The sequence below is a fragment of the Pelodiscus sinensis genome, chromosome 20, assembly GCF_049634645.1.
Source record: "Pelodiscus sinensis isolate JC-2024 chromosome 20, ASM4963464v1, whole genome shotgun sequence".
NCBI classification, from domain to species: domain Eukaryota; kingdom Metazoa; phylum Chordata; order Testudines; family Trionychidae; genus Pelodiscus; species Pelodiscus sinensis.
In genome coordinates, this window is record NC_134730.1 from 11,110,517 (window position 1) to 11,127,854 (window position 17,338).

At 54.8% G+C, this 17,338-nt stretch overlaps 1 protein-coding gene across 3 annotated transcripts; it reads left to right on the plus strand.

Annotated features, from left to right (window-relative positions):
- The first annotated feature begins 808 nt into the window (after positions 1-808).
- On the plus strand, positions 809-15,987 carry TRIM65 (tripartite motif containing 65). Of its 3 annotated transcripts, none has more exons than XM_075903636.1 (7): positions 809-955; positions 2,824-3,289; positions 6,663-6,758; positions 6,915-7,148; positions 10,032-10,203; positions 11,526-11,609; positions 14,528-15,987. In XM_075903636.1, the coding sequence occupies exons 2-7, from the start codon at positions 2,843-2,845 to the stop codon at positions 15,058-15,060; spliced, it is 1,566 nt and encodes a 521-aa protein (XP_075759751.1). In that variant the 5' UTR covers positions 809-955; positions 2,824-2,842; the 3' UTR covers positions 15,061-15,987. The 3 variants fall into 3 exon arrangements, with proteins under 3 accessions (XP_075759751.1, XP_075759750.1, XP_075759752.1); XM_075903635.1 differs by lacking the exon at positions 809-955 and adding an exon at positions 1,920-2,124; XM_075903637.1 differs by lacking the exons at positions 809-955; positions 11,526-11,609 and having other exon boundaries at positions 2,503-3,289.
- The last annotated feature ends 1,351 nt before the right edge of the window (positions 15,988-17,338 follow it).

Sequence of the window (17,338 nt, forward strand, 5' to 3'; positions counted from 1 at the left end):
CGCATTGCGCAAGAAGGGGCAGTGTAGATGCTCCTTGCGCAAGAACCTCTTCTGGAAAAAAATGGTGGCTCATTAGGTATGCAAATGAAGCTCAGCGATATTCCACGCTTAGACTCATTTGCATATTACTTGCGCAAGAAGCCGCAAGTGTAGACATAGCCTTAGTGTTTAAGTACCCACCCTTTTACATGCTCCCTCAGCGCCACAGCGATGGATGCACCAAGTGCAGGGCTAGTTGGCTGCCCTGCCTTGGGCAGCCAACAAATTTATGCTCACAGTGCAATATCCCTCTGAGGGAGGGATACCTCTGCTGAGTGAGCACAGGCCCCTCTCTGTCTCTAATGGGATAACATTGGCCTGACATTCCTCTAAATCAAACCACAGACCACCTGGTGCTGCATGGAGATTACAGACAGCAAATTGACTTGATATGTGGGGAGACTGTGTAGCCTGGAGTGTGGCAGAAATAAGAGCCTTAGCGGAAGGTCTTTATGGGGAGAGATGGGACAAGGAATCAGGGATGGAGGGGGGGTTTCAGCTCAACTTTTGCCAATGTTGATTTTGGAAGGAGAAGGACTGAGGAGTCCTGGGTGGTGCTGCCACAGGGTTTGCAAGTGGCAGGATTGTGGCTGAAGCTGGGGCCAGTCTCTCTATGTGAGAAGTTCCAGCCCATTTGCGCACTGGAGATTTCAGATTGGCTGCCTCCCGCCCATTGCCCAATCTCCTGCAGCAGAGCAGCCAGTCAGAGCTGCTGCAGGCAGTGCTCCTCCTTTCCCCTCCACCAGTAACTCAAATGTTCTCAGAGGAGGCAGAAAGAGACCAACGAGCCAGGTCCCTCTGAGCAATGGGGACAGCACCTCTGGTACCTCCCTACTACTAGCTGGCCTAGGAGGTGAAGAGCCCTTGCCTATGCCCCAGGCCCAGGAGAGGGGGGTGAACCACAAGAAGTGCACAGGTGAGGCTGGGAAATGGGGGATGTGAGCTAATGGGGGTGGAATTAATTATTGGGCAGGAGGTGGGTTAGATGGGCCAGAGAAACCCCTGCACAAGGGCCAGACTCTCATGTCCCAGTACATTTGGGAGAGTGGGCAACACTAATTGTCCCACACAGATTGGGCTAGGCAGGAGGTGGCTGACAATCAGAAATCACAACACTGGATGCTTTTTTTTTTCTTTAAAAAACATCTGGGGTCAGGCAGAGAGAGGATGGGGGGCGGGTTAAGGGTTAACTAGAGCTGGAGGATAAAGGGCAAAACAGCTAGTGTCTGAGTACAGAAGCAACTGGCTTTTATTATTTCCAGAGCGCGATGTGCAGAGACAGAGGTTTTAGAACAGGTAGTAAGTAAAGCAAGCGCATAAGCCAAGCAGAGCCCTGGCTGAGAGCTTGCAGCCTGAACGAAGTACAGCTGCTTGTAAGTGTTATGCCTCTGATCTCATGGCATGTGTGGGAGGAGAGTGCCTTGCATCACACAAGCAGTGGCACAGTTCTCCCTCTGATCTACCCCCATGCTCCCTGGACACAAAGTGGTAACAGAAAGACCGTTAGGTCCCAGTAGGAGTGGGTGGGACTCTGCTTGATCTGGAGTGGTGAGCAAAAGGGCAAGAAGTAGACAAAATCTTAAAGACATGTTCTGTGGTGATAAGATTCCACAGAAGAGCTTTGAACTCCCACCAACCCCAGTCTCAGACTGCATCCTTGGGATCTAAATATGGGAGGCTCCATCCTTCATTGGCTGTCCTAGGTGTAACGGTACTCCCCTCCCCTTGTATTCTCCACTGACTCCTCGTGTGATTGCATGTGGGGCTTGCACTCAGTCATGGCACTGGCCTCCGGGTTTGTGATCTGTGGAGCCAAGCTTTGTCATTGTAGGTGGGCGCTGGCTGCTGCTGAGACCTCCCAGATGCATGACAGCCTTTTGCAGTTGCTCTGCCTTCCCATAGCGAGGAAATGCAACATCCTGTTAGGTTGCAATGCATCTCCATGTTACATTTCACTTAGCTAGCAATCCCTGCCCAGTGCTCAAGGCCCCTGACCAATGCTGGGGCTCTGTATGGCTACGGTCTGCCCTGCTGATCCACTTCCTCAAGCCAGCAAGGACATGAGTGCTGCGTGCAGAGTCTCTGGTAGGTCCTCTCTGGTTTGCCAAGGGCTCTGCGTCCCACACCCCCCCGCCCAGCACCCCCAGCCTGCCCCTGCCCCGCCCCCTCTGCGTCCCACAGCCCCCCGCCCATCACCCCCAGCCTGCCCCTGCCCCGCCCCCTCTGCGTCCCACAGCCCCCCGCCCATCACCCCCAGCCTGCCCCTGCCCCGCCCCCTCTGCGTCCCACAGCCCCCCGCCCATCACCCCCAGCCTGCCCCTGCCCCGCCCCCTCTGCGTCCCAAAGCCCCCCGCCCATCACAATTCCAGCACAGAATTGTGGTCACTGTAATAAAACGGTGGGGGAGAGGGAAGGTGGCAAGGCTCTGCCTGGTTTGTAAAGACAAGCCCTGTCCCAGGAGAAAATGGCTGTTCGGGTTGAAAGCTGAGAACTCCTCTCAAGGGCTAAACAGAAAACAGCCAAAAAATTAGCTAGCAACACGAAGCTGAGCAAAGGCAGCTTTTCAGGCCTCCCCAGGCAGCCAGCAGTCTGAGGGTCTGGGAAATGAAAACCAGAAAGTCTCCTTGAGAGAGCAGAGAACAGGTGTTCGATAAATACAACGCCGCCGGCCTGTGTGTCCCTTTAAGAGCTTAGCTGGCTCTGTGCCCATCCCTCCTCTCTGCAAAGCATAGCTCTGTCCTAGCCGCCTCTCACGCTGCTGTTTGATTTCCTTCTCTGCCTCAGCTGCTCTTGGCCTAGCAGGATGGCAGCTCAAGGCCCCCAGAAGCTGGAGGAGAAGCTGGTCTGCTCCATCTGCCTGGAGATGTTTGGGACACCAGTGACCATGCCCTGTGGGCACAACTTCTGCATGAAGTGTATCAACAACCACTGGGACAAGGAAGAGATGACAGCTGCTCCGGGCGAGAAGGTTTGCACCTGTCCCGACTGCAGGAAATGCTTTGGGCAGCGGCTGGAGCTCAGCAAGAACGTTGCCCTTTGCGGCGTGGTAGAGCTGGTCAGGTCTGGCGAAGAGCAGGCCTCCAGCATTGAGAGGAAATCCCCCGTCAATGGGGGCAGGTGCTCCAGGCACGGGCGGCCCCTGGAGCTCTACTGCCAAGAGGAAAAGCTGTGCATCTGCTGTGTGTGCACGGTGAAGGAGTGCCGGGACCACCGCAGGGTCCTGGTCGAGGAGGAGCGCAGGAGAAAGGAGGTAGGGTTGGGCTGGGTCTCCCCTGTGAGCTGCGGGGCCCTAACTCACGGATGTAAAAGTTTAAAAAACAACACTAACCCTGTAACCAAACAAAATTCAATTGGTTACATGGGAAAACCTACCAGGGGCTCTTGGTGGCTGCCAGCCCTGCGGTCTCTCGGCAGCGGCCAGGAGTTTAACTGCTACGGTTAACCCAAGATTCAGCAGAACTAGCAGATGTTGCAGCATATTTGAACACTAAATAGTTAATAGTGTTGTGTGGCTGTCTGGTAACCAGCTCCCGGATTTCCTGCCTGCCTTCCGTGTGCGCGCAGCCATTCCAGAGCGGGACCCAGTAGGCATTATGACATGCACAGCCCTGCTCCTCCCACAGCTGCTTGAGAAGGCGACAGACACCCTTCCTCTGATGATTATTTAGGGCTAGCTGGGAAGTTGCCTGTGAGGGCGAAACTATAACCGGAGAGACCCAGCCTTGCAGTGTGAGAGAGAGAGGTGGAAAGACAGTGTCTGCTTCCTGTTGCCTGTGCTGCCTTTTAGCAGCCCAGTGCTGTCGCCTGCAGCCAGCATCCAAGCTGAGCGATTCCTCAATGCCTTTGTGGTGGAGCAAGACAGATTTGCAAAAGGGAAATAAAAGGCTTTCCATGTGAGGTAGCTCTCTCCAGAGACCTGTATTCTGTTCCCACGTGACCCAGGACAATGCCCTTCCCCCTCCATCCCAGTTTCTCCTGCTATAAAATGAGGGTGCTAATATGTACCATCCTTTGTAGGGTGCTTTGAATCCTACACATGCAAAGAGCCGCATAAGAACTAGCCATATTACTCAGGAAGGTGGAAGAAAGTGGGATGTGAAAGCATGTGGGACAGGGATTTCCCTACACCCCCCCATGAGGGTGTATACCCCCCTGAATTTCCCCAACATCCCCCCAGTTTTGTGAACTATGGTGCCATACAGCTCACCTTCACCCTCACGGTCTCATCCCCCTCCCCTCAATTTCAATTCCTGGGGAGGCTACTGCTGTGGGAGCTTTTTCGGGGGTGGGGGGAGCTGAGGCAGGTATATGGCTATTTGCAAAGGAGTGATATGTTGTCAAAATGCTGGGGGTGTTCAGGGTGGCAGTGACACGAGTACCCCGCGCAAAGTGATGGACAGCAAGGAGGCGGGGTTACTGGCCCTGCGCTGGTGAATGAGGAAAGGTTGCTGTACTGCTGGGTTATTAGGTGGTTAGCTGGCAAGCAGTCCAGTAAGTCTACTGCTTGCCAGGTAACCGGTTAAACAGTTAACCGTTCACAGCCTTATTGTGAACAGGCCCCACACACGCTTGGTAGACACCGCTGCAAGTTGTTAACTTCACAGATTCTCTCTGGCAAGCGCGGGCCTCGTCCTGCCAGGCTGGGAACTAGAGAGCAAAAGGCTGGGAGATGTTTTAAAAGCCCCTCTTTGGAGGAGAGGAGTCAGGTTGCTATAAGAAGTCACTGACTCAAATAGCTATTCCCTCCCTCACCCCATCTTCTGCACTAAATCTGATCTGTCAGTTTTAGAACGTGTTCACTTTTTTCATTGTATTCCGTTGGTATATATCGTCATGCCAATTCTCTTCCAGAATATGATCTGAGGAAGTGGGTCTGGCCCACGAAAGCTCATCACCTATTAAACCATCTTGTTAGTCTTAAAAGTGCTACATAGTTTTTCCTTTTGTTTTAGAAAGATCAGACTAACACGGCTACCTCTCTCTTACTATTTGTGACGGGTTTGTTGGGTGCGAGCGCCCCCTCCCGGGTGGGCAGGGGGCTTCAGCGGACCCACCGTCTGGATCCGGGGTCGTGGGTCCCAGAATCCGACCTCTTCGCAGGGGTCCGTGGGTGCGATCACCCATCGCCGCCCAGCAACAGGGTTCTGGGAACCCACCTTTACGACCCTGGTAAGGGTCTCAGGGTCCTGTCCTTGGTATAGGTTTGGGGGGGGATTAACCCCCCTATACCGGTCCTGGGGTCCTATCCCCAGATGCCCAGCTGGCAAGGGCAACACCCGCTAGGGTCCAACTTGGAGGGGGGCCGCACCCGTCCGGAAACCCCAGAGGGGCGGGGGGCCTCCCTCTCCACCGAGTCCCAGCCCGGGGCCCTAAGTGGAGGGATTAGCGCATTCTCTCCATGACAGGCGGGGTCAATCCCCAAAACTCGCCTGTCCACGGCCGCCAGAGGCAGACTGCCCCGGGCTCCTTCCACTCCCCATCCAGCGCCAACCCCCCTGCGGACCCGACTGGGGCACTCACCACGTCCGGTGCCTCGGCCCCGTCCTGCTGGTGCCCGAGGGGCCACTGCACTGCTCCTACGTCCCTCCAGCGGGGCGGGATGTCTTTCCTCCTGCGTGGGGGTCGGAGGCTCCTTCCCCGGCCCCCCTGAGTCGACTCACCCAGCTGCTTTTCAAGCGGCCCGGGGGCGGACGTCCCGGGACGGTGCCCCGCCCTCTCAGCGTCGCTCCGCGGTGCGCCGTCGGGTTGCAGGGCCATAGCCCCGCCCCCCGGGTGGTCCAGCATTCGCCGGTTCCGCCACTCTCCCAGCCTCACACCGGGGAGTGTCGGCATGGGGTGGCCCCGCCCCCGATGCAGCCGGGCGGCGTCCCGCTCCCGCTCCTCCCCAACTCCGCTGAGCCGGCGAGCGGGGCCTCCGCAGCCGGGCACGGCCCCAGCCTGTCTTTTCCGCATCGGGGGGGGCGATCCGGACCCGTGGGTCCGTCTCACTATTCAACAAACAATACATTTACACAATTACAGCGTGGGACAAAGGGGTACTTCTAGTCGCTTTAACAAAGTTACAAAGTCTTTCAACATTAAACTTCTTTCTATCTATTACAAGACCTTGCCTAATATTAACCTCACTGTATTACACTAGTCCATCCCTTTGCTTTAACATCAGAACATGCTAACATCAAACAGATCTGGAGCTAAGTTAACAAAGCTGCCTGGCCTGTCTGAGGCCTACATCTTGTATTTAAGTTTAATCCAAACCTTTTGCTATAACATACGTTCATTATAACTAACTTTTTACCTACAAAATTACAAGGCTACACTTCGCGCAAGGCATCCAGGCTGCTCTGTAGCCTTTTGAGATCTTTTTTCTCTTAAATATTTGTAGTTTCCTGTTGGTTACTCTGCTGACCACTGTCTGTGCTCTCAGAGGGAACTGAGCTGCAGGCTCTGAGCCAAGTCCTGGTTGATCACAGGGGACTGGAGCGCAGGGCCTGGTCTGAGAGTGTGAGAAAGGTGTGATTCCACCGGGTGGCAGGCCCACAGAGAGATCAGAGGGGCAGCTCGCCCAGCCCCTGGACACGGAGTACTGTAACACATTGCGCTTTGGGATCCGGCCTCTCTCACAGGTCCTGTTAGAAGAGTCTCTGGTGAAAACCCAGGAGGAGGCTGTGAAGAGCAAGGAGGAGATGCACAAACTGGAGGAGCAAACAGACACCATAAAGGTAATAAGACTAACACAGTCCCCCTCCCCACAGCTGGGAGTGCAGGGGGCTGGCACCAAGTGCTGCTGCCTCTGGACACAGCTGGGGGGAAGCCACCCAACTGCTGCCATGTCAGTTCTTTGTCTCATTGTCCTCATTGATGTTTTTTCCATTCAGGAGTCTTCAGAGTTGCTGAAGTCGGGGATTTTGCAGAAGTTTGCCCACCTGCTAAAAGCCCTGGAGGAAAGCCAAAGGACGGCCGTGGACAAGATAGAGCAAGAGCAGGCCACTGCCCTAGGACAAGTGGCAGAGAACTGGAGCCACCTGCAGGACCATCTGGCCATGCTCACCCAGCACCAGCAAAAGGCCCAGGAGCTGCTGACCTGTGGAGATGATATGAAGTTCCTAGAGGTACTGGTGCCCACTCAGCCATGCCTGGAGAGAGCTGTGACCACCCTGTACTCTGTGGTCAGTGGCCAGGTCACTTGTATGCTGAAGTCAGTTTCGCTTTGCACATAATGCCCTGTGCACACAGTCTCAAAGCCAGCAAGAGAGCTTCAGGTGTATGGAGGGTTGGTCCAGCAATGGCCCAGATGGTCAGGGATGCAATAGAGATATCAAATCCCATTTATTTAGTGAAATGGTCAAACGGGAAATTGTGGGAGGGGCTGGAGTGCCCCCCACTCACAGTGGGCCCCATGGGGCTGGCATGTAGGCAGACCCAGTGCAACACTATGCCACCAACTGTGGTTGATGCCCCGTCAGCTTTGCTGCAGCTGCTCCTGGGAAACACCTTGCAGGAAGATGGGGCACCTGAGCACCCCCCTCAGGGAGTCACTGAGGCATGCAAATTACGTATCTAAGGCAGGAGTGGGCTAGATTTGGCCTGCCCATCTGCCTTATCCAGCCCACAGTCTGCCCCACGAAGACCCTCAGGCACAGAGCAGCCAGCCGCTTCATAGCAGCTGCATGCCACTTTAAGCAGCTGGCTGCTCCCTGTGGCTCTCTGCTCTGAGTGCTGGGGGAGACTTCACCCACTGCCCCCATCCCCTAGCAAAATCTCTCAGCTCCCGTTGGCCAGTTTTTGCAGAGGGGCAGGGGTAACACATGAAGCCTCCTGGTCCAGGCCTGTACGCAGGAATTTCTGTGTGTGTGTGTGTGTGGGGGGGGGGGGGGTTGAGCCATGGGAGGGGCTGGTGGCTGCCCTACCCCTGCAACCCAACCCTGCTTCCAGCTTTGCTCCCGGGAGGAAGAGTGGAAATCAGCCCCAGCTTTCAGTCAGCTGGAGCATGGGGGAGGGAGGCTGGAGCAACATGCGGCCCCAGCACTCACACCCTTCACATCTCCCTTCCATATGGGCCTGCCCTCCCCCTGGCACCCAGAGCAGAGAGCCACAGGGATCAGCCATCCATTTGAGCAGCCTGAGACTGGCAGGCAGGGAGCCTGCAGAGCTGCTGGCTAGGAGCCGCTTAGGTAAGCGCCTCCCAGCCAGAGCCTGCCTGCGGCACCCCATGCTCTCTGGCACCCCAACTCCCTGTCCCAAGTCACCACTCAAAACCTGTGCATCTCCCCCTCCTGCAGGTCACAACTCACTCCCAGACCCTGCAGCCCCTCCAAGTGCCCCTCCCCCAGGCCAGAATCCTTTCCTGCACCCAGTGCTTTTTTGTGACAGTACTGCCCAGTACGCAGTACCGGCACCTCCCGACGTAGTACCGGCACCTCTAGTCAGAGCTCAGCAATGTTTCCCTTGGAGTACCTTTACAAAAAAAGCACTGCCTGCTCCCAGATCTCCTCTGGACCCTGCACCCCAAGCCCCTACCCTAGATCACCACCCAAACCCTCTGCACTCCTCTCCCTCCAAGTCACAACTTGTTTCCAGACCCCCCTTCTTCACCCCTCCCTCAGGCCAGAATCCTCTCCTACAACCATATGCCCTCCTGGACCCCAAGCCTCTGCCCCAGGATCACAACCCCCTCCACACAAACTCCTTCTTAGTCGCCACACCCTCTCCTGCACCCCATTCTCCTACCTTGAGCTCCCTTCTGCACCCAACCTCTGCCCCAGATGCCACACCCCCTCCATAGAAAAGTGCAGCCCTTGACCACTTACCAAAATCTTGGAGTAACCCCCCCCAATACAAAATTATCACTCACGTTGGAGCTAAGGCTTGTCTACATTTAAACTTCTAAAGTGCCTGAAACTGAAAGTGTGGCCATGGCACGTGTGCGGGGAGAGCGCTCTCCTGGCGCTCCATGTAAGGCACCTCCGTGCGGGAGCAGCTCCCGGTGCTGTAGCCGGGTTCACACCGGGGCTTTACAGCGCAGAGACTTGCTGTGTTCCGGGGGAGGGGTTTTTCACACCCCCGAGCCAGAAAGTGACGGTGCTGTGAAGTGCCAGTGCAGACTCGCCTAGTTCTATCGAACGAACGAACCTGCCCTGGCTTGGGTGCAGTGTTCAGCCTGGGTCCCGCCAGCTCCAGAAGATCCAAAGGCCCGGGAGGGCAATGAAATGGTTAGAGGCCTGTGTGGGAGGGAAGGGGATTAGACTTTAGGGCTGTCGCTTTCGAACTGCTGGAAACTGGACACCCTGCACCGCCCCTTCCCCAGGCCCTGCTGCTCCTCCCCCTTGTTCCTTGCTCTGCCCTCCCACCCACCCACTCACCTGCAGAGCTGGGCTGGGGGAAGCTGACATGGAGCCTGCCCAGTGGAGGGGCAAGGGAGTCAGTTCCCAAAGCAAGGGGCTGAGGACCAGGTTGAGCAGGGCAGACAAGATCACACCCCCCCTCCCCCCGCACACCCCTTTCTGCCAGAGGCTGGAGCCATCTGGGAGCCACCCAGCCTCTTCTCTCCATGAGGTGCTCTGCCAGACTCCCGCTACAGCTGGCTGTCTCACATGTGGGGGCCAGTTACTGCAGGTGACCAGACACTAACGGGGTCCATTTTCAACTGGACTTTCCTGTCAAAAACCAGACCCTGGCCACCATAATTAGACTGTTCGGCCCCCATGCTACTCTGTCATGGCCCCTCTACCAAGGACCATCGCCCATTCCGACAGCGACAGGCAGAGTGTGCGGCTGAACACAGCTGAGCTACAGGCAGCCATTCAGCGCCATGGAGTACCAGGGCTATGGTGAATCCCCGAGCCGAGGAGGAAGCAGATGAAGTAGTCGGGGGACGTGATGACTGTGCCTTCCCCTTTACAGAGGGAAGGGGGTTTCTGAGCTGCTGTGCCGCTGAGCCTCAGACAGGAATGCCTGGCGTGCTGCATTTCCTCTCCTCTTCCTGTCCCATGCAGGGATTCCTGCTGCTCCCGTCCCCAGGCAGCCTGGGAGTTTTGCCAGCTGTTGAGTTCAGTGTGGCCAATATGATGGATTCCATGGCTAAGATCCTCACAGAGGTCTCTAGGCTTTTGCTGGAGGATTTGCCCAACTCCCTGCACCCACACGTGGCCGATGCTGAAGCCAAAGGTAAGCACTTCCATTTGGTACCTCCCCCTCCCCCTCCCTCTTCCCCTCCCTCTCCCCCGCCCAGCTGGACACCAAGTCACTGTCCCAGCCCTGCCTGTATAAATCACCTCTCTGCAGTGGAACAGTTGTAGATGTGCTGGGGCAACAAGCAGAGGCGTTGTGGGGGAGGGGACACCTCAGTATTCACATCACAAAAGTCCCTCCCACACCCTTTCCATGTGGCACTAGAGGGGCCCCTTGTTGGCCGGGCTTTCGTTGCCAGTTCTACTGCACTAGCCGGAAGGTCGGGTCCCATTGTGCTAGGTGCTGTATGAACACATAGCAGATGACAGTCCCCACTCCCAGGCTGTCTAGACTGCACCTCTCTGTCGACAGAGAGGTGTAGATTAGTCACGTCGAAATTGCTAATGAAGCAGGGATTTGGTTTACAGGATCTTTCGAAAAAGGGTTTATTTTTCAACAGATCTGCATCTAGACTGCTGGGGGTTTTTTTTTTCCGAAAAAGCTCTGTTTTGAAAAAAAATGGCGGCCACTTTTATGCTAATGAAGCACGGGATATTTAAATCCCTGCTTCGTTAGCAATTTTGACGTGCCTAATCTACATCTCTCTGTCGACAGAGAGGTGTAGTCTAGACGTACCCCCAGAGTGCTTACAGTCTGCCAGGCCACAGGCGGATCAAACAAATGAATGTAGGCCAGGGGCTTAGCCCCCGTTACTCTAGCATTTGAGTGCATCACACCCACTAATGGATTTAGCATTGTAGCCCCCCCCCCCCCAAACCGGTGAAACATTGCCCCCATGGCACTGAGGTGGAACTGAGGCTCAGGGTAGATTAAGTGACTTGCCCAAGGTCACACAGGGAGCATGTAGCAGGGAGCATGACTGAGGTTCCCCGAGTCCCAGGCTGGCACTCTGACCACAAGGGCAGCCTTCTTGTCGAACAGCAGGTTGTGGGTGAGGGGAGGAGATGTAAGGGGATGTGCCAGTTCCCAGCGGGTCAGAGGAGTGATTCCAACTCCGCATTGTCTAGCTCTGATCAGGTTTACTGCTCACGTTGAGGCTCTTGTGTACACACAAGGACTTGCTGGCTGGTCTCACTGCACCCTCTCCCTTGGCTGTGAGAACAGCAGGGTGACGGAGCTGGCGTTTTTGTCAAACCCTCATTTTTCCTTCCTCCTACCTCGGACACACAGATGGGCAGCTGCCGCTACGTGTCAGAGCTGGGCTGTGCTTCTGGGCCTGAAATCCCGCCCAGATGCTGCAGTCTGCGGGGACAGTTCCCTCCTTGTTTCTAGAGCTGCCCCTTTCTCTTTTGCTGCAGAGTCGGCAGAGCCAAAGGCGCTTGCTGTGGTGAAGGCGGGACCAGCCCTTCCTGTCTGTGAATTAAGAGCAGAGCTTCTGAAGGGTGAGGCAGTTCTGGGTTGGAGTGCAGCTTGGAACGGCACGTTGGGAGCCAGCCACGCGGGTGGGAAGAGTAGGAAAGTGTCTGTAACCTATGAAGGCGGTTGGCGTTTCCTTCTTGGACTGGTAACAACATAGCAATGTAGCAAGCCAAAACCATGCTGGGGGGAAGCGGGGGGTGGATCTGAAAGAGCTTCCCGGGGAAAATTTGCAACCCCTAGGCAGGACGGCCTTGTGTGGCTAAAATGGTCTAATTCTGTGCTGGCCTCTGACACAGCTCTGTTTGGGTGCGGCTGTGGCTGGTTGCTTTAATGAAGGGGGATCGGAGTACTCCATTGCCTCACAAGGATGAGGGAAGTCCTGCGCTCCCATGTGTGCAGAGAGCTTTGAGATCTCCAGATAGAGGTAAACATTGTGGCTATGTCTACACTGGCACAATCTTGCGCCAGAAGAATGCAAATGAGGTTAAGCGTGGAATATCGCCAAGCCTCATTTGCATACCTAATGAACCGCCATTTTTGCAGAAGAGGCTCTTGCGCCAAAGGAGCTGTCTACTCTGCCCCTTCTTGAGCAAGAAAAATCCTCTTGTGCAATGCCATTATTCCTGAAAATAATCAGCGTGGCAGCATTGCGCAAGAGGGTTTTTCTTGCGCAAGAAGGGGCAGTGTAGACAGCTCCTTCTGGCGCAAGAGCCTCTTCTGCAAAAATGGCAGCTCATTAGGTATGCAAATGAGGCTCAGCGATATTCCACGCTTAGCCTCATTTGCATACTTCTGGCGCAAGATCGCGCCAGTGTAGACATAGCCTGTGAGTGGCTTACAAGGCCCAAATACATCAGCTGCCACTACTCAGACTGGGTCTACACTACAGACCTACATCAGTATAACAGTGTCACTCAGGGGGGACATCTTAAACCTCCCCATTCCTCCACTTCCCCGTGTAGACAGCACTGTGTTGTGGGAGACCTTGGATTAACCATTTGCAGATGGGAGCTGCTCTCTTGCCAGCGTAGTGGTGTCTACACTAAGGGCACGTCGCCGCTCCAGAGCAAAAGTTGAATTAAGCTATGCAACTTCAGCAATGTCAGTTGCAAAGTTGTCGAAATAGCTTAATTCGGCTTTTGGCGCTGTCTGCACAGCAGGAAGTCGAGGGAAGAGCACTTCTCCTTCGACTTCCCTTACTCCTCCTGAAATGAGGGTTACAGGAGTCGGAGTAAGAAGGCCTCCAGCTCGACATTATTGCGAAATAGCAGCTTGCTGTGTAGTTGCGGAGTTTGTTATTCCGAAATAACGCTGCTGTGTAGATGTGCCCCATAGGCACGACAGTGGCACAGCTGTGCTGCTGTGTGTGGAGACCTTTTGTGGACTCTTTAGTTACAAGGAATCCAATGGGCCCACTACAGTCAGCAGGAATTCCTGCGCTGGGAGAGTGGGGATAGGGTGAGTTGTGGAGGCAGAGTAATTCCAGAATACTGAGCCCTTCCCTGCCACACACGCTCACAGGCTCTCCCTCCCTCTCTCTGGCTTCTCTCCTGGCAAGCGTCAGGTGCCTGTTTCCGCCCAGCCATATTTAGGCCCCGAATGTTCCTTGGGGGATGCTGAGAAGCTTAATCACTGCAAGCAGCTGCCAGGCTCCTGGCACCGAGCAGGGATTTATCCTGGCTGGTCAGATCTGAACTGCACGTCTCATGGCACAGCACAGAATTGAAGTTCACAGAGACCTGCTCCAGACCCTCCCCCTTCCCTGCTCCAAATCTTCCCCGATCCGGATAGGCTCCTGGACTCTGCTCCCTTGTTTTAAGAACGTCGTGTCTCCATGGATGTTCTTGACTTACAGCGTTTCCCATTTCGACCTCTCTGAGTAGCAGTCACCCTGCTGGCTCCATCAGACAGTCTCCGCTTTGGCTGGTTTAACTCCTGCTTTCAAATAACAGGCAGCGCGGACTATTTCACACCAACGAAAATCGACTCTGCACAGCAGAAGAGAAAGGGACAGCTCTAAAAACAAGGAGGGGAACTGTCCTTGTACACAGCAGCATCCAGGCAGGATTTTAGGCCCAGAAAACCTAACTCTTTGAGAAAGTGGCATGGCCTAGTGGTCTGAGCAAGGAGCTTCTGGCTTCTATTCTCAGCTCAATTCCCAGACTGCTCTTTTAACCCTCTCCACCCTGCGAAACAGGGATATTCGTATTTCCTACATGTTTCTAATATACCCATCACCCCAGTGCCTGGAAGATCAATCCGTACCACTGCCAGCGCAGGGCTGTTAAGGGGATGGGTTAATGTCTGTAAAGAGATGTAGTAATAAGCAGAGCCATCTACTATTTGAAACATCATTAATTGCAATAATGTTATCCACTATTAATAACTGAAGGGCCGTAGGAAATAACTGAGCAAGGCTATTTCCCTGGGGAGGGTGAGCATCCCCACTGGAGTCAGTGCATCTAGCTGGAAATACTGTGGAGAGAGGTCACCATAAATAGTTCTTAAAACAAGAACAAAGACGGTGCTGGCAGAAGACAACCAGCAGCCTCCCCCTCCCACTCTCAGATGATCTCAAAGCACTTGGCGAGAATTCATCAATTTACCCTACTGCTATTCCCAGGAGTATCTCAAATCCCATTTTATTGCTAGGGAAACTGAGGCTCGTGGCAAGGACATGAGTTGCACAGCATGCCCATGCAAGAGCCAGGAAGAGAACCTAGCACTCATAGCTCCCAGTCCTGGGCTTTACTGTCAAAACTTTCCTTCTTCCACCCAAACATGCTTTGCTTTCTACTCTGAGTTTTTCCTGTAGCTAAATGGTGCTGGGGCTGGACTCCTGACATAGGCAGGGGATGGGACTTGGGGAGGAGTAAGGTTAAAGGAAAATTAAATTGTTCTAGCCCCCATGGTTTACACTGGATGTCCATGTTGCCCACAGATCATCGAAATTTGACCTTCGACCCAGACACAGCCAATAAGTACCTGCAGCTGTCCACTCAGAACCAGAAGGCCAAACACACCCGTTCTCCTGATGGCCAGTGTCAGGCCCATGCAGATAGGTTTGAGCTGTGGCAGGTGATGGGCAGCCAAAGCTACAGCGAAGGCCACCACTACTGGGAAGTCAGGATCTCCAGCCACTCAGTCATCATAGGTGTCACATACAAGAAAATCCAGAGGAAGAAACAAGCTGGTCACAAATTCAGCATTGGGCTGGATGAATCGTCCTGGGGGCTGCAGATCCGGGAGGACTGCTACTTGGCCTGGCACAGGGGCCAGTCACATAAGATCATAGAGCCCTTGTACCGATGCCTCGGAGTCAGCCTGGACTATGGAACAGGAGTCCTGTTGTTCTATGGCATTGGAAATGAGATGAAACTTCTCCACTCTTTCCACTGTGTCTTCACTGAGCCCCTCTACCCAGTCTTCTGGCTCTGCGAAGGCAGAGTCGTCACCCTTTGCCAACAGAACTGAGGCAGCAGCGTGGGTGCGGCAGCCAAGCCGTAGCCAGCAGGGCGTGTCCCATCTTGCAGCCAGCTGCACTGCTTTGTTCGGCGGGCAGCCTACTGAAGCTACAGCCAGGTCTGGAGATGTCACAATGTGGTCGGTTCCACGGGGCCAAGGCTGTGGGCTTGTCATGAGTTGAACATGGGCAGATGAGGTGGGAACCCTGAAGACCAAATAAACGTGGCTGGAATGAAAATTGCCCAAGTCGTTCAGCCATCTGTAGGTTAGCCATTAGGTGGCAGGAGGCCTGCTTCCTTACTGGTCACAACGGTCCCCTGGTGGAAGAGCTGAAGCTAGTGGGATTCAGAAGGCGCCTGGCATCAATCTAGTGTGTGGAAATCGTTACCCGTCTCCAGCCCACGTGACAGAAGTTAGGATGCTGTGGTGGCACCAGGGGAAGGGCTGTTTGGGGAAGGCAGGAGGGGAGCTAGCACAGCTTCATGTCCCAGCGCTCATTTCCTCCACTTCCCCGAGCTTTGAACAACCACCACCTGCTTTTCATTCTTCAGAGCAGTTGCTCTCAGAAAGGTGTCCTTCCTCAGACGTTCTCCTAGCTGGTTGGAGGACAGGCAGTGGGACAGAGCCTTCACGCGAGTGCTGTGGAGACGGTGCGAGGATGTGGTTGCTCTGGTGTTACAGACTCTACATTTGGAAAAGTTTCACTTTCTCCAAACCATCCATGTTTGGGGGTGGATCAAGGAGGGATTCCAGCCTGGCCCCTTTCTAGCATGCCAGGCTGTTCTCACCGCAGGACTCAGAACGTTCAGAGCACAGTGGGGTGGGGGAGGAGAGGAGAAGGTCTCTTTCCTTTGCTTTGCAGACAATATGTTTCCCTGGTTGGTTTCTATTTGTTTTTTAAAAGGTTCCCCCTGCAATAAAGCTCTAGTTTCTTAAGCTGTCAGTTTGCCTGAGAACGTGGGCCTGGTGAACAGTGCTGGACCCACTGCCTGGAGGAGGAAGTTCTAGCTGTCTACAAAACCAGGTGGGCAACTATAGGGTGAGTTTCCCACCTCCTAGCCTGTCCATGTACCTCCCCGAGGGTCCCATCCCATCCCATCCCTTCCACCTCTGGCCCAGTCGAGTGTGATTGAAGATGGATTTCTTCGTTTCAGTCAACATGGTTTGGAAAGGTAAGAGTTAAAAAAGGACCCTTGTACTTCATAAAACAACCACCTGTTCCAGCAGCCCCTGCCCTGGGCAGCTCCTTTCACTGGCCAAGACTTGGCTTTTTCCCATCACTGGAGCTAGTGTGTGCCGAAGAGTGAGGCTGTGCCTGTTGCATTCACCTTCCAGCTGCGGGTTTGAGGTGGCCTCCAGGGGGCACTGGCTCAGTAGCTTTTCAAGGATAAAGCTTTGTTGCTCTCCTGGTATTAGCTGGTATCTGGTACCACGGCCTAGGCTGAAGCTCAGCAGAGAGGCTTGTGGGAGCGTTGATGCAGGAAATCTCCAGGGAGGGTCCCTGGCCCACGTGCATGTTATACTGGGACTGGGTTTGGCCCAGGCACTCTGCAGTCGCTGCTGAATTCTAGGAGGCAGTTTGCCTCTCAGGGTGCCTCCTGTGTGAAATGAGTTTGGCTCTGATCCAGGTCCCAGCGGACAGGTCTCCACAGCCCAAAATACCATCCCCGCAATGGGCGAGACGTGGCGCCCACGTCGGCAGCCTCAGCTAGAGATTCTGGAGACTGAACGGGCCTGAGGCCTGTCTCCACTCAACCCCCGACTGGCCATGCAAAGAGGCCCGTTAGTGGGACAGCCGGCGTCGCTGCTCCCTGAGCCAGGGTGGTGTCTGTGTAAATATGAGGCGTCTATGCCCTGTCTCCTACCTGCCCAACAAACAGTGTGTTACAAACTGCCTCTGTTCATACTCCACATCTGTCCCAACCCATCCCCCTGGCTCCGGAGCCATCGACACCCCCCACTCCCCTCCTGGCAACTGGGTCCTGCTCAGGAAAATTCTTGACACTCCATAAGCTCCTCCTGGAAAATGCCCCCCGGAGACCTGCGACTCCCCCCTGGGCTGCTTCCTGCCTGCGGAGGATTCTTTCTGGCCCAGGGCTTAGACCAGTGAGGTGGGTTTGCAAAGGTGAGGCTGAATGCAGATTCCCACCCCCTCAGATTCTTTCTATGACCAGCCCATCCCCTCTTCCCCCCACACACACACCTGTTGCCTTTTGTTAGTGCCCATTTCTCCCCTCTCCCATCCAATTGTGGAGACTGGGGCATCCCACTGGATCTGCATGAGAGG

What these genes read in the sequence shown, in the direction of transcription:
- TRIM65 (XM_075903636.1), top strand. Translation starts at nt 2,843, where the DNA reads ATGGCAGCTCAAGGCCCCCAGAAGCTGGAGGAGAAGCTGGTCTGCTCC. An exon ending in ATGATATGAAGTTCCTAGAG is followed by an intron (nt 7,149 to 10,031) that starts GTACTGGTGCCC and finishes TGTCCCATGCAG; the next exon opens with GGATTCCTGCTGCTCCCGTC. An exon ending in GGCCGATGCTGAAGCCAAAG is followed by an intron (nt 10,204 to 11,525) that starts GTAAGCACTTCC and finishes CTTTTGCTGCAG; the next exon opens with AGTCGGCAGAGCCAAAGGCG.